The sequence below is a fragment of the Cydia fagiglandana genome, chromosome Z (assembly GCF_963556715.1).
Source record: "Cydia fagiglandana chromosome Z, ilCydFagi1.1, whole genome shotgun sequence".
In the NCBI taxonomy this organism is placed as follows: Eukaryota; Metazoa; Arthropoda; class Insecta; order Lepidoptera; family Tortricidae; genus Cydia; species Cydia fagiglandana.
In genome coordinates this window covers 18,126,597-18,149,328 of record NC_085959.1, presented here as the reverse complement: position 1 = coordinate 18,149,328, position 22,732 = coordinate 18,126,597, and the positions used below count along the sequence as shown (strand labels likewise).

At 38.2% G+C, this 22,732-nt stretch overlaps 1 protein-coding gene across 1 annotated transcript in view; it reads left to right on the top strand.

The window, feature by feature from the left end:
* LOC134679316 (protein scabrous) overlaps positions 1–22,732 on the top strand; it is a 35,902-nt gene continuing 13,170 nt past the window's right edge. The window contains exons 1-3 of the mRNA XM_063538219.1: positions 1–265; positions 8,965–9,130; positions 12,810–12,977. Of these exons, the coding sequence (XP_063394289.1) occupies positions 81–265; positions 8,965–9,130; positions 12,810–12,977 (519 nt within the window). The 5' untranslated portion in view covers positions 1–80. The remainder of the gene's footprint in view (positions 266–8,964; positions 9,131–12,809; positions 12,978–22,732) is intronic.

The following is a 22,732-nucleotide window of genomic DNA, read 5'->3' as shown; positions in this document are numbered from 1 at the left end:
GCGGGCCACTCTCGCGCCAACCGCCGGTCGCGTCGCTCGCCCGCTCAGTCCCGTCGCGCTACGAGAACAACCAACTTACGATGGTGAAAATGAAGTGCTTAACGATATGTGCAGCTTTGACTTTAACATGTTGTATGATTGTCGTGGATGCAGCTGAATTTGACATTAAGAATGAAATGAAGGTGCTGGCGGAACAGATCGAGATTTTGAAAACTTTGCACCTAACCGACGTTACGCGACTCAAGCGTGAAATCGAAGATCTGAAGTAAGTTTATTTTAACTTTTATTTATTAAAAATAAGTACCTACATATGCTCAACCTTTATAGTATAGTAGCTGAACAACAACAGCACTAAATCCTTTTTTATTGAACTTTTTTAGTCTGTTTATCATTTTATGGTTTACTGCGACCAAGTACTAAAATGTGAAAATGTGCCTTTGACTGTTGACTGTATACTTATTTAACTAACTATATCCACGTTTTGAAACCGGAGACAGACAAGAGTGCCCGGGGCCAATACCGATAAAATGACCACTCGAATATTCAAAACGAAAAATAGTTTTATAAAGCCAGTATAGTTTTATAAAACTTTAACGCTTAGCGCACACTAACTACTCTATACCTACTACTCTTATATTTTTAGTATTTTTATACTTACTTTTGTAATATTATTATTCCAACAAGCTTCAGCACTGCGAATTAATTATTATTTGTGTGAAAAGCTCTGCGAATTTTATAAACTTATGTTGTTCATTTCAGGCATAAGTTAGGTTTGTCGATAATTAAAAACCGACCGATGTGTATCAGGCCACGCATAATAGTTGATGTTGAAACTGTAGGGATTCCGTTAGTGCCATTTTAGCTCCCTAAATACGAAGATCCACCGCAAGAACAAAGCAATTCGTAAATCTGTTTAGCGCTAGAGGTGAAAAATTGTTGGAGTATCATGGGCTCTAATTTGCACATATGTATATAGTCGTACGTAAGAACACGTCGTAGTACAGTCAGCAATCAGTATCACGCAAAATAGGCGCAAGACGTCGAGTTGCGGAAAATCGCCCGTACTACAATACAATACAATACAGTCAGCAGCAGAAGTTGCTAAGCGGGCGAGGTGTTCAAAATTACCTTGACACGCTTTTAGTCTCCTAACAATAAAGTCGCGTCGAGATAATTTTAAACACCTGGCCCGCTTAGCAACATCGGCTGCTGACTGTACTTGCTATTGTAATTTAACTCTATCCTTCAAGCGGTAAAGATGTTTTCTGTTTAACATATTTTGTTGTTATTGCATTTCATTTTGCACGGGTAATTAGCGGTTTGGTTTGACAAAAGATAACAATGCCATTCATCGTCAAGTAGTCTCTCAAGTGGATACCGACATCTTAAAACAATCCGGTTATAGTTAGTTGCCCGAACCAGATCCTCGTGGCGATCGTAGAGTTCTTGAACTACCCAGCATCGTTTGCACTTTAGATCCATGAAATCTTTGTGTAAGTTAATATAGAAATTTTATATTAGGTCGTCGGTAGCAAACAAGCATATATGTATATAGCAAGCAGTAAATAGTTACCGTAGCACTTAGCCTACGCCTGCAACATAACTAATGGTCTTTAACAACCCTTTGTATTCTGTACATATCTGTTTTGATGAACCCCAAATGATATTCATTGTTGCCCCTATGAACTTTTAGTGTTGCCTATGTGTAATATCTACTTTTATCAAATATTGCTAGATATTGTTCGGTACCTACGACCGTGGCCCGCGGGGTTCCAATAATCGACGAAAAGTAGGCTTCGTAACTTATATTGCAAAAAGGTACCTCAGGTATTATAAATCCCAGTCACCAGACGGTAAACCGTAGGAACTCAAGTATCAATAAGTTCAACTACCAAAGTACTCAATAAATATTGGATAGACAGCTGTATTCGAACACTTGTTTGACACTGACATATCCGATCGATATCGTTTTAATATCTAGTAATTGAAGTATCTCATTGTTCGAATACGGCTGATGGGAGTTACGTAAGTATAGGCTAAATTTCTTAGATTAGTCGCTCCTTTAATTTCTTTAAAATATATTTGCCTTAGGAGTTCAATGGTTTTGCCTTATCTCTTTCTTGCAAATTCCCTTCAGATTAAATATTTCGCTTCAAGCTATTATTTTAGGTTACTAACCGGATAATAATCAATAGTTGTTCGTTTTACAAGGGCACTGTTGTTGTTTAACCCCTAGTGCTAATATTAATACCAACGCGAGCAAGTTTCGCTTGCTCCAAATTTTAATGAAATCTAGAGCGCTGCGACGTTGCGAGGGTTTCAAGGCCCAAAAGCTCAATAAACTAAATTTTTCACTACACCAACGCGACAAATATACTAACTGTAAAACATTATATATTTCAAATTCAAATGAATATTTTTAAATATGTATTTATCATTCAAAATCATCATTTAAAAGTGAATCCTACCAACCCAAATGAGGAAACAACTTAAAATTTGCATTTTATTATACTCCTCTTGAGGATGAAACGCGACCTTTTCACAAAAATATACGTAGGTAACTACTAGTATAATAGGTAATATTATTATCTATTAGATGCGTATATTTATATTTTCATCACCTTTCGCCATTCGAGGTAGATTCGACACCATATTGTAAACCCTTGCAATTAGGCTGGAGTGTGCATATAAAGAGACGAGCTTAGAATACGTAAAGCATTCTTTATTGCCGTCGTCCTCGTTGTAACTCGATTACTCAATATTGCGTAGCGGCTACGGCGCGCTACGATGATGCCGGAACACAGAGAAATACACTTACCGAGCAACGGCTTCATATGGTTTTGCTAATAAAGTACATTTTCCTCGTTTCCAGAATTATACACGGTGTCCAGCGGCAGTACCTATTCCGATCTCCAAATCTGATTTAAAAAAGAACTAAAATAGCTAATTTTGTGTTCGGTTACCGCGACAGTTACTCATGAAATAAAACTATTGAAACGGATGTAGTATATTGTATTCAATATAACGCGATATAATCCGTTTCAATAGTTTTATTTCATAAAATAGCTAAATCAATAACATTTATAACGCGAGGAAAATTTAATACTGACTGTTAAACATTACAAATCAAATCCAATTTAACGTACTTAATTATTTAAATATGTATCTTTCAAAATCACAGCTTAAAAGTCAATAGAAATACCTACAACTAGTCAACACGAGGAAACAACTCAAAATTAGCATCAACTTACTTCTTATTTGTGTTTGCCGTCTGTATGGCGTGCACACGAGCGAGTGAACAGTATCGAATCGCAGTTGTTTGTAGTTGTCGCTCTGTAAATTCAGTTTTCTTTGGTCGAGTGTGCTGTACGCTCGTAATTCCGCTAACATCGACTTTCGTGCATTATTCTTTCATTTATACGTAACAACGTTTTACCTTACTTACAGTGTGCAAAGTAAACGTCCATCTTATTTTGTAGGCGTTACGAAATGGAAGTTTCAAATATTTGTTATTAGGGTTTAATCGCACCTTATAGTCTTGGCCGGTCCGGCGGTAGGTATTAGTCAATTATATAATATAAAATTTCGTTAAAGGGTGAACAAAAATAGGTATATGTTTATATTGTTTATGTTGCCTAAATGCTTATCTGATCACGGTTTAACTACGTTAAAGGGTGATAAAAAATAGGTATATGTTTATATTGAATATGTTGCCTAAATGCTTATCTGATCACGGTTTAACTACGTAGGTATCTTTTTTTTCTAAATTCAAGATTTGTTAGGTAACATCCCTTAATATTACTTGTAAAACTTCAAAAAGCTTACACAGTTTCAGCGAATAGATAAATGGGGCTCGAGTTGAACGTTTCGTTTCGAGTGAGCCGTGAGGGCACGCGAGTCGTTATATAAAGTCGTAGAGTGGAGTTCGAGAGCGCTGAAGGGGCATGAACCGGGGCATCAGATCCGCGCGCGCGTTCATGCCACTTGGGTGACCTATACTGTGTCACATAGGTATAGTTCGTAGGTTTCTAATAGAGCCCGAGCTAATCCTATTGTCTATTGTTAAGTAAAACCGCACGTGCCACGTGCCACAGCCACCTGCATAAAAAGTACAGTACTTCGGTTACTGAGTGCCGGCGAGTCGAACACTACAGAACCAGTCTAAAATGTATCATAAAGATGCGTAACAAAGGCGCGTTATCGGAGAGCGCACCTACACTGGTTTTTTGAGCGTTGGACTAGCCCGCGTGCCAAATAGAATAATTATGACCCTTTTTTGCAGGTACCTAAGTAGCACGTGCGGTTTTACCTAACAATAGACAATATTAGGTTTAGCCACCGGGCTGTATTACAAAGCTACGAACTATACTTTTGTACCTGACTGAAATAAGTATGGGAGAATAACATTCACGCCTACAGTTTTATAATTTGCCGCCTTTTACTACTGACAAATGAATTTGCCGGACTATTTTAATTTCACTGTAACTTTTAACTTCACCACGCGTTGACATCAGGCTCATTATACAGATATACATACAAACTTTAGGTATGTACCTAGTGAATTACAATACTCGTACATCGAGTCATGGATAATTCTTTTTTAGTGCACAATTTCTCATAATAGATATATAAAAACTTTATCGCCTAAAAACATCATGCCAAAAAATATTAATGAAGAAAATCTATCTGTCAGATAGGTAGTGTAAGTTATCCAGGTTTGAGTGTATGTTTTAGTTTATTTATACAGAAGCTTTTGACTCATTGCAACAGATGTTCCATATAATAATTGCAATGAGTCAAAACACCACTTGACCATCTGGTCAAGATGATTGCGGTCCGGCTTTATAGCAATTATTATTTTTACCATCGATTACCGTTACTTTTACTACCCACTGGTCGATGCTTAAATAATTAATCCAGAACGCGGCTACTGTTTACGAGAATACCGTTTCTTGAAATAAATCCAGTTTATTCACTTCATTCTTTCTTTTCAAATTCATTCTTCTAATTGACACTTGATGATACCTACTTGACAAAGTGGGCGTCTATTTGCAATAATTTTGGGGAATACGTAAATGCACCGAGCGATATTTGGCCAAGATTCTTAATTTTATTTACCTACTGTCAGTATTTATACTCGAATATTTTTTTAAAACTTAAGTAAGTATACTTGTTTGTTAACATAATAGACATGAAACTAACTACATCAATATATACATATACGCTACTCCGGTGTCTACGTGATGTGGTCGCGGCAGTACACCACGGTTCCGTCTCCGAGTGTGGAGCGCAAAAGCGGCGTTGAACCAACTGGAACTTGTCGTTAATGATTCCAATAGGGGCAAACATCTGGCCATAACGTGATGTTTATTTATACCCCGACCGGAAGTGATGGTCTCGAGCCCACATCCGGTAGCCAGCGAAATAGCGCGTGTGTACAACGAATTAGAATCACGGGAAGCAAAACCATCCAACATATTTAAATGTCTATTTAACAGCCTGCTTTTATTTATATTGTGGATTGTGGATAAAGATACATACAGTAAATATATAAATGGATTAACTTTTTATGGTAATCAAATACTAGGTAAAATATAAAAAAAGACTATGCTGTAAAATAGTTTAAAAAGAGAGATTCAGGCCAGCACAGAAATAATGAAAAAAAATAGGAGCTCACTCATGGGAGCACCATCGGTCTTTTTCTCGAGTCACATTGGGCCCAACGTTTGTAGGCATCCTGGCAGGCTAAATACATCGTTGCATACTAGGTATAGCGCTATACTTAAGTACGAGGAAAATTTAAGGGGCACCTGCATAAAAATGATAATAAGACGATATAAATTATAAAAAAGAAGTAGGTATTATAGCTACCGATAAAATATGACCATGTGCAACATTGTAAGACGGATCGTAAAAAACAAGGCATTTCTATTGAATTTGTTAAAACACGTTTCTAAGAACAAAATGGAATATCATTGTGGCACACGAGAGTTAATGAGGATAAGTTTAATATGGTGTATTTTTCTAACGGCCGCTTAGCACATGGCGGGTTAGCACCTGGCGTCGAAAAAAGTTTTAAAAGGCCCGAAACATGTTTAAAAGGCTCAATTTACTGATAAAAGTTCTATTTGGGCTGGCACGCGGCTCTTTGGGGGGTGTGGGTGTGCTTAGAGATTAATCGAAGGTAACGTGCCGCCTCCGGCCGGCTGCGCTACACATCTGTTCATTAATTACGTGTTCTAAACAAAATATTCTAATGCAGGCATTAGTTTGCCCGTATAACTTTATTGTACCCACTTGCGCAACTTAGGTACCTGGTCTACGTGAACTAGGTGTAATTTTAATAAGTAGGAACAACTCATGTTAGATATATGTGACGTCCCACGGGTAAACGTACCTTATGGCGGTTGGCGCTTACGCTATTATTAACGAAGCTCCAATGTTATTGCGGCGCTATGCGACGTAAGCGCCAGCCGCCATAAGGTACCTTTTGCCGTGGAACGTCACATATCTAAACGTTACCTACATCGTTGTTTTAATTATTACAGAGCTCATCTGTTCTATTTAGTCTCTTCGCAGGACTTTGATAGCTTGTTTGAAAACGATAGGTAACACGAAAAATTACGATATTCATCATTCTTAAATTATATTCGGGTTAACCCTTAATGGTTTGGTATATTGTATTGAAAAATGATTTAAAATTAAAGAGATCCTTAAAAAGTAATTCCAAACTTCTCCCCGAATTTTTAATTTCAATAATGGTACTGAAATAGGAGTCGCCCTCTCCTGGATGGAGATTATTGCTTCAATAAAACAGGTTGCGAACCTACCTGCTTATGCCGCAGCCAGCCTTATTACGTTTGGAGAGCAAACAGTTTTTTGTAGGTATTTATTTTACTTAATCCAATTTCAGACAGTTAGAATGCTGTTTTTATTTTTACTCTAATCGAATAAAATACGAGTATTTTAATGGCACAATATTAAATAACGACTGGCGATTGGCGTGGAGTCACATTTCTATGTAGTTACCGTAAAATATGATATTGTTGAACAAAAAACTGTTTATTAAAGCTTTTTCTGTAACTGTACTAATATATGTAAGTACCTTGATGTTATACGTAGGTATACATTTTTTATATTTAAAATCGGCCTTGTGGTTCCTAAAAACAAATTGAAGCTATCTCATGTGTATAGATATGTATAGATTATGAAATAAGAAAAATATAAGGCACTACACTATTAAATCACATGTACCCTGCTTTGAATTGAACGATGTTTTAATACTATTTACCTGTAGGTAATTTAATTTATGAAAATGGCAATAGATTGACTGGTTGATGGTACCTACGTTTTTCTCGAGAACAAATATTATGTTTCACAGTGAGTTAGAATGATATGTACATCAAATAAAGTACACGAGTACCTATTATGAGTATAATTATGCAACCATAATATCTGTATGTAGAATACTAGTATATATATATATATATATATTAGACAGGCGTCACCAAAGTGTAACTTATAGGTACAATGTGAAGTGGTCACTGATTAAGAAGTTGCCTAATAATAGTAATAATACACACCAAAAAAATGGAAATCTTCACATCATATTTTTAGGCTGGAAGTATTTAGGTATTTCAATGTTTAGTGGAAGTATTTCGAATGTTGATAAACTAGCCTAAGTACCGATGAGCCGATGTGTTTGGACAATTTTTATTATTATTTTTATTATTTTATTTGATACACTAGCAGCTCTTAGAGCTGATGCGTGTATATCGAAGCACTTGTATTTTATTTTGCACTTTTTAAAGTTCTAAAATGTGTATCCAGTCTATTTTTGAAAGTGTTGACCGACGGTGCACTAACAACAGTATCTGGTAGAGAGTTCCACACATTTACCACACGATTCGGCAAGAAGTGTTTTCTCACAATGATAACAGTTTTTGGGTCGGCGTTTTATTATTCACTTAAAGCATAATATTGTACCCGTTTTTTGCTTGACTGTACCTACTCATATTACAAGTAAATTTCGGATTCCTGTAGATATCTTATCAGTGTTGACAGGTACCTGTTTGATCAACAGTTCCTGACGACTTCTATAAAATATTAGGTACTGGAATGATCCTGGCTCGTACCAATGAGTTTTTCGGAACTTATGTATGGAATATCATTTCATATTTACCACTAGCTTTTCGGTGAAGGAAAACATCGCGAGGAAACCTGCGTACATCCGCGAAGAAATTCAAAGGTGTATGTGAAGTCCCCAACCCGCATTGGGCCAGCGTGGGGACTATAGCCCAAATCCTCTCATGTTTAAGAGGAGGCCTGAGCCCAGCAGTGGGACGTATATAGGCTAAATTATTTACTTATTTATTACTGTAATGGTGATTTCATTATTAATTAAGCCCCTAGCTACCTATACATATATGATGGTAAATTAAAACAATAATAGTGCGTGTAACGGAAGCGGAAGTCAGAAGCAGGAGACACGCTGGTGCGCGTGCGATGTTGCGGAACTGTGTCCTGCGGCACCGGCCCGCGGCCGTGGCCATACGTTAGGCCACCCTTATGTGCCTGGAATACTTTTCTCAATTCATGCAGTTACGGCTAAAGGGAATCCTATATCTGTTATGCAACTGTTCTGTTCACCTTAGGTGATAAACTAACATATGCGTAGCCTGTGCCGTTGTAATCAAACTTTAAAGTTTACTCAATTGATAGCAAGCGCTCACATGAAACCATTTTGTAAAATGCCTGAACAATTGAACTTTATTTTATTCAACCAATTTTGGTTATAAAGTTAAGTACCTACTACCTAGCAATTTTTAACCACAAAATCAATTTTAACAAAATCTATAACCTGTAATTTAAGTACTTTGTAGTAACCCTCGTACCTTTATTATACCCATTAGGTACTGTTAAGTACTATTTGGTAACTTTGATGTTAACAAATGTTTCGCACAGGGAAACGTCATCGACTCCCGCGACGGGTAGCCAGCTACAAAACGAGCAGACGACTCTCCAGTGGGCGCGCGCGTCGCTGCAAGAGCTGCGCGGGCAGCTGCGCGAGCTGCGCGCTCAGCTCGACAACTCCGCACTGTTGCGACAGCTGCACGTCATGCGCAATGAGGTTAGCACGTGTTCACTACCAAAGTTACTGAACGAGCAAACTACTCTCCAGTGGGCGCGCGCGCCGCTGCAGGAGCTGCGCGGGCAGCTGCGCGAGCTGCGCGCTCAGCTCGACAACTCCGCACTGTTACGACAGCTGCGCGTCATGCGCAATGAGGTTAGCACGTGTGCACTACCAAAGTTACTGAACGAGCAAGCTACTTTCCAGGGGGCGCGCGCGCCGCTGCAGGAGCTGCGCGCTCAGCTCGACAACTCCGCACTGTTACGACAGCTGCGCGTCATGCGCAATGAGGTTAGCACGTGTGCACTACCAAAGTTACTGAACGAGCAAACTACTCTCCAGTGGGCGCGCGCGCCGCTGCAGGGGATGCGCGGGCAGCTGCGCGAGCTGCGCGCTCAGCTCGACAACTCCGCATTGTTGCGACAGCTGCGCGTCATGCGCAATGAGGTTAGCACGTGTGCACTACCAAAGTTACTGAACGAGCAAACTACTCTCCAGTGAACGCGCGCGCGCCGCTGCAAGAACTGCGCGGGCAGCTGCGCGCTCAGCTCGACAACTCCGCACTGTTGCGACAGCTGCGCGTCATGCGCAATGAGGTTAGCACGTGTGCACTACCAAAGTTACTGGTCGAGCAAACTACTCTCCAGTGGGCGCGAGCGCCGCTGCAGGAGCTGCGCGGGCAGCTGCGCGCTCAGCTCGACAACTCCGCACTGTTGCAACAGCTGCACGTCATGCGCAATGAGGTTAGCACGCGTTCACTACCAAAGTTACTGAACGAGCAAACTACTCTCCAGTGGGCGCGCGCGCCGCTGCAGGAGCTGCGCGGGCAGCTGCGCGCTCAGCTCGACAACTCCGCACTGTTGCGACAGCTGCACGTCATGCGCAATGAGGTTAGGACGTGTTCACTACCAAAGTTACTGAACGAGCAAACGACTTTCCGGTGGGCGCGCGCGCCGCTGCAGGAGCTGTGCGCCCAGCTCAACTAGTCCGCGCTTTTGCGACAGTTGCACGTCATACCATAACCACGTGTTCAGTTCTACCAAAATTATGTTGTGAAACTTGTGAATCTAGCCTATAGTGACTGTACAATACTGGAGCCTGAGGGCCTAACGCGAACCATGAACGAAATTTAGGTTTTCTTTCGTGGTTCGCGGTAGGCCCGATGTACACACTGTTATTTCTAAGCACTAGGTACAAAACGACCATGAACCACGGGTCTCTGGCCTCAGCCACATCTTTCTAGTACGATAACAATAACTAAGTATGTAATTTAATATTTTTTTAAACCCATATTTTGAATAGATAGATTAGGGAGATTATTTACTAGTTATTTACCAATTAGATTTCAATCCCAGTCCATTTAATATCGCATTTATAAAATCTAAAATATAAGTAGGGAATGTAGGGATGATATATTCATTCAGCATTCAGCATTTTCATCTATGGCTGCATCTATTCAGTGCTTATGTAACTTCAATTTTCTTTACAAGGAATTTGCCAAATGTGTTATTCAAACGAATAACGCATGTTCACTCATGTGGCAGTACGTATAACGTGGATGCCGATTTAATGGTGTAGTAGTATTACCACAGAATAAATATAATTTTTAAGAAAAAAAACCGACTTCTATGGGGGCCGGTGAAAGATTATTGTAGATGGTACACTATGTAGAAAAGGAGGTAAAACCACCCACTTTTCTACTAGCATTTCGCTTCTGTAAGGGTCATAGTTCTAGCCTAACCAAACCCACTTCTCTGATAGCAGTTCGGTTCTGTGAGGATCGCAGTTTGAACCTAATCGAACCCACTTTTCAAGTAGCATTTCGTTTCTGCAAAGGCTCGCAGTTCTAACCTAACCTAACCCTTGTTCGGTTCTGTGAGGATCGCAGTTCAAACCTAACCTAACCCACTTAACGGCGCATGCGGTGCGGTGTACGGGGGTTTAAGCGGGAGGGGCTTGTAAGATTGGCATCATCATCTACGTTTTATAGTAGGTAATCATAGTGGTTTATTTAGTTGAGATATGATAGTGGTTTTCCGGGTCCGAGTCCGGGATGGTCCGGGTCAAGATCCGGGTCAAGGTCCGGGTCCGAGTCCGGGTCCGAGACCGGATCCGAGTCTGGGTCCGAGTCCGGGTCCGAATCCGGCTCCGGGTCCAAACCGGATCCGGATATGAGTCCGGTTCTGGGTCCGAGTCTGGGTCCCAGTCCAAGTCAAAATTGAAATTCGTAATCACCAAACGTGTCACTATGCGTCGTTGAAGAGTTCTGTTCTGGTCATCATCAGCAGTTCCACTTCATCAAATGCGACAGTTTTTAATGTAAATGCTTGATTTTATGATGAAAATACAAAAAAATCTATACGTATGCCTTTCATATTTGAAGAGTTCCCTCAATTCCTTATGGATCCCATCATCAGAACTCGAGCTTGACAAAAATGTGGCTTATAAACTTAACTTGCTTAACAAACATAACGAAGAGGACAAAACGCCAAACGTGTACTATGCGTCGTTGAAGAGTTCCGTTCTGATCATCATCAGCAGTTCCACTTCATCAAATGTCACTTTTTTGGATGCATATGCTTGATTTGTTGATAAAAACCCAAAAATCACCATATGTATGCCTTTAAAATTTGAGGAGTTCCCTCGATTCCTCATGGATCCCATCATGAGAACTGGGTTTTGACAAAAACGGGACCCCATCTGTATGCATATACATACAATCAAAAATTTTTTTTTTCAAAATCGGTCCAGTAATGACGGAGATATGGAGTAACAAACATAAAAAATAAATAATAAAAAAACACAACAGAATGGATAACCTCCTTCTTTGAGATTTGGAAGTCGGTTAAAAATAGTACTAGGTACAGAAGACCCACTCTCTAACAAAACGCGTCTGTTACGATCAGGACAGATATGGCCGCTAGGTGGCGACAGCGCCACGCGCGGCTTATGGCTAGCCACCAAAATTGGTGTGGAACGGATGTACTTTTAGCTACCTGTAGCAAAGCGACAAAATCGGAGAGTGAGCCACGCCTGGTATTACTTAGTAGTGTGTATTTGTGCATTGCTATGTATTCAATTGCCAATATTTAAATGGATGCTGTAGGTATACTTTCTCGAAGGTCTAGTTGAAATTGCATTAAACGCAATATTCAAAGGAGAAACTTTACCGTGCTAGCAGGATAGTTTGCAAACAAATAGCTAATAACAATTCGCTGTTTTGTAAGTAATTAATTACGAGTAAGTACCTACTCCGTAAAAGTAATACGGCTTCGTATAGCACCTCTTTAGTTCAAATTTTATTTACGTTACCTATTTAAGAAGAATGATGTTGTTATTTGGAAATTTAACTTAATGTATTTAGGTACATTATGGTGAGGTACACCGTTGTCGTCAACGCATTTGCATCGCAATTGGAAAATGCGACATGCGACTAAGGCAGTTCTCAACTTGTTTTTCCTATTTGTTCAGGCTTGTCTATTTTCATAACTTTAACCTTTTCAACGCCGTGTCAAACTGAAACGCAGTCAATCGGACGCCACGTCACCTAAGTGTCAAAACTGAAATTTAACTTTATGCATATGCACGTAGGTCTATGTTGCTCTGTGGCCTGTGAAAATGCCTACTTATGCCTGCCTACTTATCAGCGTGGTAAACATGGAAAATTTGTTTGTTATAGTTGAAGCAAGCTCTGGTGGAGTCGTCAGACCTGGGGCAGATGGCGCGCACGCAGGAGGCGCGCGTGGACAAGCTGGACGGCGCGGTGGGCCGCCTGCAGTACGAGGCGCGGCTGGCGCGCGACGCCCGGGCCGAGCACCGAGCCCTCATCGCCTCTCTCTCCAAGGAGGTGAGTGACCGTTCCATTTCTAATTATCCTCATACCGTGCCATGCCTCGTATCAGATAGATTCGTACTCGTACTTACGTGCGCCATACTGAAAGTTTCAGAATTCTGATATACGAGACGACTTATTATTCCTAAGTGGCCAGTCCAGATATTTTCACTATGACCCAAGTACTAATCATAAACAAACTTTTTAGGCTCGTTAGAGCCTGGCACGGTGTATCATATCATAGAGTCGGACGTCGGACCAAAAAAAAGTCTGCAACGGATTTGATAGCCCAAGCAGTGCAAGTGTCATTTATACGTCATAATTCCACGGAAGTTTGACGTTTAAAATAACACTTTCACTGCGTGGGGTATTAAATCCGCTGCAGACTTTTCTTGGTCTGACATTCTGTTAATATTTGATACGTAAGCACTAAAACTAAGCCAGAAGAGTAACGACATATTAAAAATACATCAGCTGCTTTGCTTATTTTAAACCTGACGAACATTCCTACAATGTATTTGAATAAGTATCATACATACACTGCATACTGTGCATGACTTGTTTTTTGTGTAGTGTAATATTTTGATTTCAAAGTAAACTTTTACTTATCGGAAAAATAATACCGTTGTACAGTGGCGTTCAAAAGTGCATGGATAGATGTCGACCGTAGGGGAAACCGAGATGAGTTGTGAGAGAGGAGAGTTGTGACATTGTCGAATTTTTGGAATCTAATAACTGTTAGTGAGCTCGCAACAGTGTGCGTTTGTTAGCTCGCAACTTGAACTAACAAACGCGCGCTATTGCGACCTAGTTTTTAGTTAATAGATTCCAAAAAATCGACAATGTCACAACTCTCCTCTGTCACAACTCATCTCGGTCTCCCCTAATGCCTTAGTATGACGGTTGAAACGTGTCCATGCACTTTTGAACGCCAGTGTACTTATACAAAGCCTTTGTCCGTCTTTTGTAGTCGAAACCGCACTGCACGACAATCGTCAAAAAGTTAATTCATGGCAAAGGATAATACGAATATTAAATAAGAATATTATTATATGTAAATAGGCATTGTGCATTCCTTTCGCTGGTGCAACTATAGGGGAAGGTGGGAAGATTTCGTACGCTTTTTTGCTATGAATCTAGTAAGATAAGATAAGATAAAAAATAGTTTATTCAAGTAGGCATATTACAATGCGCTTATGAACGTCAAACAAACCTAAACCGGCTCCAACCGTACACCTCTGCCCCGAGAAGATTTGAATCCCCCCTCAATTGGAGGAGGGTATTCCAATATGGGACCGGCAACAAACTCGGCGGGACTCATCTTTTCAAAATATTATTACATCTTAAAATTAACATGCATTAGGAGTAATTAAGACACATACAATTTAAATTACTATAGAATTCATGCAATTATACTCAGTGAGTACATAACTTTATAAAATTTGATATAAAAAATAAACATATATGTACATGAAATCATACAAATACGTAGTAGCTCTTTCAGAAAACATATCAAAATCTTACAAAAGGAAAAGAAAATAAAATTAATAAAAGAAATGAGAATACATATTAGATATATCAATCAGACTGATTGTTATGAGATGCTTTCATAAAATTTGATGTTCTTTCTTACCTGAGCTGAGTCACCTTTAACTCTACACATAATGAAATCTACATATGTAGGTAAGTACCTACATAATAGTTTTTTTAAAATGAAACTCATTAGTTGGAGTAGCATTCTACTCCATCGTCCAATTATCGTTCATAATTACCGTCATAATAACCGCGTATTTCTGATTTGAAACAAAGCATTTTGTCTAAGTTACGAGTATAACAAGTTTCCCCAAAAGTGTGAATTGTACGAATGCACCATTTGTTTCTTTCCGGGATTCATTATTTTCTCATCTCCAGTCACTTTTTAGGCATAGATATCTTATTGACTCTGTTTTTTAATAATTTTAATTTTTATTACACTATCAATACGGTTAACTTATGTATAGGTAAATAAAATAACAGTTGCGAGCTAATACCTACCTACATAGCTTATCAACTCGTTAGAAAATACAAAGGTTTTCGTAATTATAGTTATATGTACAGTCAAGGAATTTAAATTCCGACCCATTTCGTACTTTGTCACAGTGACAACCGTATGAGGTCTCTAGCGGCTTTCATATTGATTGTCACTGTGACAAAGTACGAAATGGGTCGGAATTTAAATTCCTTGACTGTACTTACTCATTTCAATAAAGCAAATGACACGGATTAAAATATCGGATATTTCGGCCTTTTTTCATCACCGACCATCGAAAACAATACGTGTCAGCAGAAAGTTTGAGGTATGATTTAACTACGACACAAATAAAAAAAATCTCGATGTTTTCGATAAACAGCGGTGTTATTTCCTTAAATTGTCAAAAGCCGCACCATAATTCCGGGCCCTAGTTATGTAATTAACTATAAACTTCAACCAGCAATTTAGTTTATTGTAGCCCTAACAAAATTGTCTGCATAGCTTTCGACTGACGGTAAAAAAAATACTACGTCTTGAGAGTTATCACTTATGTGCCCAGGCGGCGTAGCACGGTGGCGTTTTTATCCCTTGTCACCATACCTGTCACGTTCTAACAAGTATGTAAGTGCGAAAGGGACGCGCATAGTGATAGTCGATAAAAATGGAACCGTGCTGCGCCCGCAGGATACAATTTAGGTGCCTATCGAAATTCTATTTATGTTAGTTTGCCAACATCATTTATAAAACCATTTATCATAACTGCAAAAGCGTAATGCTCTGACCCTTTTTTAAATGTGTTCTCTAAAGATGAGCTTCAATTCGTCCGTAGAGGACCCGTTGAACCCTCATCATCTTACAATAGGGAATCGCATCTTATGAAGCGTAAATTGCTGACATGAATTTGATTTTTTACTAAGTAGATACCAGCTCAATACTAAGTGATTTTGTCTAGTCTAGTATAATATACATTTTCTTATTTTTATTTCGTTAGATTAAAATCCGTAATTAGGTACCTATTTGGACGGAGACCTTGTAGTCATAAGATAGACCATGCGGGCTGTTCCCAAACCAATCAAAGAAAAATTGCAACATCCACCTGTGTAACATAGAAAGAACAAGGATGATCACTCATACACGAGAATAAATATATTATGCTTATGTACAAATGTATATGGGCAGGTCTACTGCTTTCAATAGGATAGGTAAATTGGATAGGCTCTGGTGTAGTTTGGCGAAAGTATGAAACGTTATGGAATAACGAAAATGTATAATCGAGCGATAACATCTCGCGGGGTCGATGGGAGTTTATTTCTTCCCTCCACATATATTTACTTGTACAGAATTCAGTTTGCTTTTATGAAATTGACTATGCGCTATAGCAAATTTGATTCCTGCCATAAGGCGCGCAATTTATGAGTGGGAAATTTATGCGTAGGTTTTGACAGGCATAACAATAATAAAAAAAATTATGTTACCTATGCAGTTCTGGTTTCTATACTTTCTATTAGTCTGATTAAACATTCTAGGTAGTTTTTTAGGTTCCGTGGTAAACTTGTTATTCTTACTTATTGCTAATACTATTAAATAATTAATTTACATAAAATATATATACAGAGGTTACAGTACAAATTCTAAACTAAATTAATATCTAATAAATAGGCCCTTGAGCCATTGTACCAAGCTTGCTGGCGGCATTTCCTCGTCGTATGAGTCGTATCTTTCATTTTTTTTTCTTTTTTTTTTATTCACTAACAATATACATTGTGTTTGAATGTCATTCTATATAACTATCTTAATTAACATTAATATAACAATAATATTTACAGTATAACAATATATTACACCTCCATAAGACAGAACTAATAATCTCGTAGAAATTTAGGTATTATTAATAGTTATTATTTAAGTCATACAGGCAGTTATCATACGAGAAAAGAAAATATACATAATTAATTATCTTTATCATCTATGAAGTCTATTACAGAATAATAACATTTTCCTAAAAGAAACTCCTGTAGTCTTGCATTGAAAATGCGATAGTTGGTAATAGTTTTATATTCTAATGGTAGACTATTGAACAAGAAGACGCTCTGATAACAAGCCGCGTGTTTCATAATATTTAGTCTTGGCACTATCTTGTTTTGTATATCTTTCCTTCTAGATGACATTCTGGCCTCCTGCTCTTTCTGGCTTTCATAGTTTTTTAAGTGTTTGATAAGATCCGTGAGAAGAACAAGTATGTACAAACAGGGCAATGTTAATATCTTCAGCCGCATAAAATGTTCCCTACAAGACTCATATTGGGGAATGCGAACTATTGTTCTAATAGCCCTTTTTTGCATAATGAACATGGCTTCCACATTGTATTTGTAGCTGTTTCCCCAGAGTTTTATGCTATAATATCGCAATGCTGATACGTTCTACGAGGAAGCCGCCAGCTTTTCGGTCTCCCAGTTCAATTAACTTTATTAGGGGTAAAAATTATAAATAATGAGAATACTTAGATATATAATAATTATTTTATTTTTTAAATGTTACACTCATTTGAACTAAGTAGATTGAAAGATACATATATATCTATTTAGGATACTAAATATTATTTGAATTCACATTATCTTGTCTTGGCACTAACTCTTACGTACAGGGAGTATAGAAACTATACAATCGTGAACCTGGGTTCGAATTTATCCAGGTAATTATAGTCTTTCATAACTATCCCAGGTATGGATGGTGCTATTTTAAACATACCTACCGATTTTATAAATATTAGGTTATTATCAAATCGAATCAGGCATAAAAATCACGATAATTATCAAGATAACTATCATTCATAATTATCCTGTCGAACCCTGTCGTGAACATGTAAAACCTGCCTGCCCCTATTAGTATTACCTTAAACGAGAGTGAATTGTTATTCACTTTCTGATTGAATGAGCACAAAGTCACCCCGCCTAGTTCCTATTTACTGTCTTATTAAAATATGGCATACATTATGAGTTCGAGTTTATTTGATTATAGTCGATTATAGCAACCATTATGCTACGAATTTTATTTTACTGCATTACGTTTATAAAGTCTATTATTGCTTGTCGAGGAGTTTTAATAACAGGTGTTATCCCTCTTCACGGTTTGTGATCATAACCGTTGGCGACCGTTGCGTTCGTAATTGAGTACCTATTATAACTTGTTTAGAGTTTGAATATCGGCAAGTTCGTAAGTTCGTGAGGTCGCACGCACTGCGAGGCGGACCCCGGGACTGGCCGGGCGACCGATTGTTTGATTAAATATGGGAGCATACCTAACACTGGACCGTCTCCAGGTCCGCGTTGGTAAACGCAATTACTGCGGTCAGATCTCTCAGTGACCAGATTCATTATCGGATTAAGACCGTATCTTATCAATCAATGTCTAGAGGTGATTCGGGTATTCAACATTAAACAAATTGGATTAGTATACCTATCTAGGTAGGTACATACGTGGCAAATATTTTGCATAACGCGGCGTACTTATATTGTTTGTATTGCTAAGGTCTGCTAAAAATAACGCGCATTAAAACATAATTCAAAAATACAGGGTGATTCAGGAGACGTGAGCAGGACTAACACTGCGCATTTCGTAAATTATAAGCAACTGTTTCGTATCAGTATTAGTGAGGTTAACGTTAATTTTCTAGTCGTGTTGAAAAAAAAAGTTATTAATTTATTTACGACATGCATGGTCACCCTACAATTAGAATACTAAACTACCGATATTCTGTGTCAAATTGAATGTCATCGCGGTTTGGTTACTTTTGAAAACTCGTATCTCACTCAAGTTTGACAGTTTATTTTCTTCGTAATCATAATGCTGTCATTACGGTTAAAGAGGTTTTATGTTTATTAATTAGATCTTGTAGGGTGACCATGATTGTAGAGAATTAAATTTGCTCTCGCCATAAAGTAAAAAAATAAGAAAAGGTGTGGTTGTTTCACCTAAATACGACGGTGATCGATCAATTATCAGTTACTGAGTGTGCAGGATTAGTCCTGCTCACGTCTCATGAATCACCCTGTATAGTAATAACTCACAAACTCTTAACTCACAACTTTTTTTGGACAGTCGTGTAATATTCACGTTATAGATAAATATCGTAATAAATATAGATAGGTAAGACTATAGGTAGATATTTAGATATTAAGGTAGTAAATCGTTATTGATGTATTCGATATATTTCAGAATAATAGGCATTTATTTGCTTCTTAATAATAAGTAATAGGCTTTAGTCCGACAACCACGTTTATGAAAATAATAATGTTACACTAAATATGCTTTATTCGTTATTAAATGTACCTATATATAATTATATGTAGGTATGTACTAAATGAAACTTTCGAAAACCGTTGCGGTGAAAAGGTATTGTCAAAAAAATGCTTTCAGAAACCATTTGCTTACACAGCAAAAACAAATAAATAAATTATCAACTACAAATCAAATAACCTTGATTTCGCACAGGTGGACAGCTCCTTTCACAGATCGCTATTGGAGCGTCGCGAGAGCGATACAAAACGAAAAATAGGGTCAGCGAACCGGGCAGCTTCACATCTACCTATATCAATACTCGGCGCAATGCAATTACATACTTTTGTATGCGGATGCTCGGCCCTAAATATGAACACTAAATGGGCCCAAGCACTTACTATTATAAGTAGGTATACTACTAATATCCACTTAGATTACTGCCAAAAAAGAGCTCGATTTAGAAGTAAGTAATGGGTATGACAAAACCATACAGCTACTTCTAAATAATTTAGTCCGCCATTATTAAAAAGTTTCAAAAACGGAATCGTCGAAAAAGCCTATTATATTAATTAATGAAACTGCTCACAAAATTTCAAGAATTGCTGTCTACAGCAACTACTCTGCTCTCTCTACTACTCTACTCTACTACTCTACTCTAGTAGAGGAGGACATCCAGACATACAAAAGCATTTATGCCCCACTTGAAACGGAGACCTGTGCTTCACTCGGTCATTAAAAGTGTCCTAGTAGCAAAGTTAGTTTAAAAATCAAATAGCATTAATTATAAACAACCCTCAAACCAATGCAGACCACTAACAACATAAACGGCGATTAAATTATCAGCGCGTGGTAAAAGAGGCTCGATGATATACAGTGTGGAAAGATAAGTCGGGCCCTGGAGGGAAACTACCTTAAATCCTTAAGCTGGCTCATTTTACTTAAAGGAGACATTCCTCTAGTTTTAAAAAGAAACAAAACTGCATTCAAAGATTTTTTAAACATCGCTTGCCTCGCCCGAATTCGAACCGACTAAAAATTCCAAAAAATAAAAACTCGCAATTTTATTCTACTAGTCGATACAGTTAATGTTAATGATAACATTTCTCCAAGAAACATTAGGTCTTACACTCGTCTGTCGTACAAAATATCCATAAAATCTAATATTTAGTACTCAATATTTTTAGACAAGACAAATAAAAAAAAAAGAAAAATACTTTGAATGCAATTTTGTTTCTTTTAAAAAATAAAGGAATGTCTCCTTTAAGTAAAATGAGCCTGCTTAAGGATTTAAGGTAGTTTTTCTCAAGGGCCCGACTTATCTTTCCACACTGTATAGTCTTTTATATAGAACATATATATGCGTATAGTATGAGCATGTGCAGGTAAACTCAAAGACGCGAAATTGGAGCGTGTGAACGTACCGCCAAACGGCACGGCGAGGATTAAGCGAAGCTTGCATTGTCGCTAAAAACGACCCTCGCACAGGCCGCGGCCGGCCGGCTGTTATTCTACCTCTAATTTAAAAAAACCGGGCAAGTGCGAGTCGGACTCGCGCACGAAGGGTTCCGTACCATAATGCAAATAAAAACGGTCACCCATCCAAGTACTGACCACTCCCGACGTTGCTTAACTTTGGTCCAAAATCACGTTTGTTGTATGGGAGCCCCATTTAAATCTTTATTTTATTCTGTTTTTAGTATTTGTTGTGATAGCGGCAACAGAAATACATCATCTGTGAAATCAAATTTCAACTGTCTAGCTATCATGGTTCGTGAGATACAGCCTGGTGACAGACGGACAGACGGACGGACGGACGGACGGACAGCGAAGTCTTAGTAATAGGGTCCCGTTTTACCCTTTGGGTACGGAACCCTAAAAACGCGAGCCAGTATAAAGCTCAAATAAACAGATTTGCCGATATATAGACGGTCAAGCAAATCTTGTCAGTAGAAAAAGGCGCGAAATTCAAATTTTCTATGAGACGATATCCCTTCGTGCCTACATTTTTCAAATTTGCCGCCTTTTTCTACTGACAAGATCTGCTTGACCAACTTTATGTACCTACACTCTTTGGTTACGAATGCTTAGGCTAATTTGTGTACTTTTTGAGTTTCCAAAACGTCCCGCTAATGGCGCGCTTTCTAAATCCCATACAAAATTGCATTTAAGAGCCAACAGGAGTGGTCAATTCTCCATACAAACGTACTCCACTGTTTCCTCCGTGGGTTTTGATGAATTGATGATATAGCAGTGATTTTTTCAACACAGATTAATATTGTTAATATCTGTGTCGGACCGTTTTACTTTTTTTTATATTTTTGTTTTTTAAGGCGCTAGAGCTCTTCATAAATGGCCAAAATGGCCTCATCACTATGCCGCAATGAGAGGCGTAGTATTCAAAACTGATATCAATGGAATTAGCCAAATAAGCAAAATGGTCCGACACAGATATTTCATAATCATTTATATTTCCAAATTTGGTTACGATTGTTTAAGTTTTGGAGGAGGAAACAGTCGAGTACGAAACCTCGATTTTTGAGATTTTTACGCAGGATCTTTCGCCTTGTCCTTATCGCACTAGTTTTAGGAGACTTAAAATATTGAAAACTCAACTCCTGTTACGTCTTAACACAAATGCGCTTAATACGTCCGTCACGCAATCTAATGAAATTTACACTAAGTAGGGGTAGGTTCAGTAATCTGTCAGTTAGGTATCAAACATGCACCATACTTAGGTGTATTGTGTCGGCCCAGAGTAAGGTAGGTACATCGTGCGGGGTAAGTAATTTTTTGCTAAGTAACAAGAGTAACGACTTAACGAGGTCTACGAGGTTTTGGTAACGACAGCCGCAAGCTGCAGCGTCGAATTAACTCTCAAGTGGTCCCTATGTTTCATAATGCGTAATTTAAACACTGGTTATGTACTCTTTGGTACCTAATGGATCTAGGGAATACAAAATCATAGCTCGTTAGTAGCTAAACATCTTGGTTAAATCACAGCAGGTAATTTGATTTTACGTAGGCGAACTATTCTATAACTCTCTCTACTTATAATACTAACATTTTGTTTTCAAACTACACTTTATTTTGATATTACTCCGTTGAAATACATGTATGATGATGCCAAAAACGTACATACGTTGGTAAGTTTTTCTGTTTTTATTAGAATCACGGGAAATATTTACGTATTGAATAAATAAACTGTTTAGTTAACGATTTTTGCTCGTTTAACATGTATTTCTATACTTAAACAAATAGTACATTCACATGTACTATTATATATATGTAGTATAACTGTATATGTACTATGGGTAACTGTAGGACTATAGTTACCCATAGTACATATTGGTAGGTACTAAGTAGGTGGTAGGTAATATTTAATTGTCCATACAACTTTATAAATCTGTAAAACCCAAATTAGAACAAAAGTGTTTGAGTTTCTTTCTGATAAAAAACCTTGTTGAAGCATATTGTTGACGGC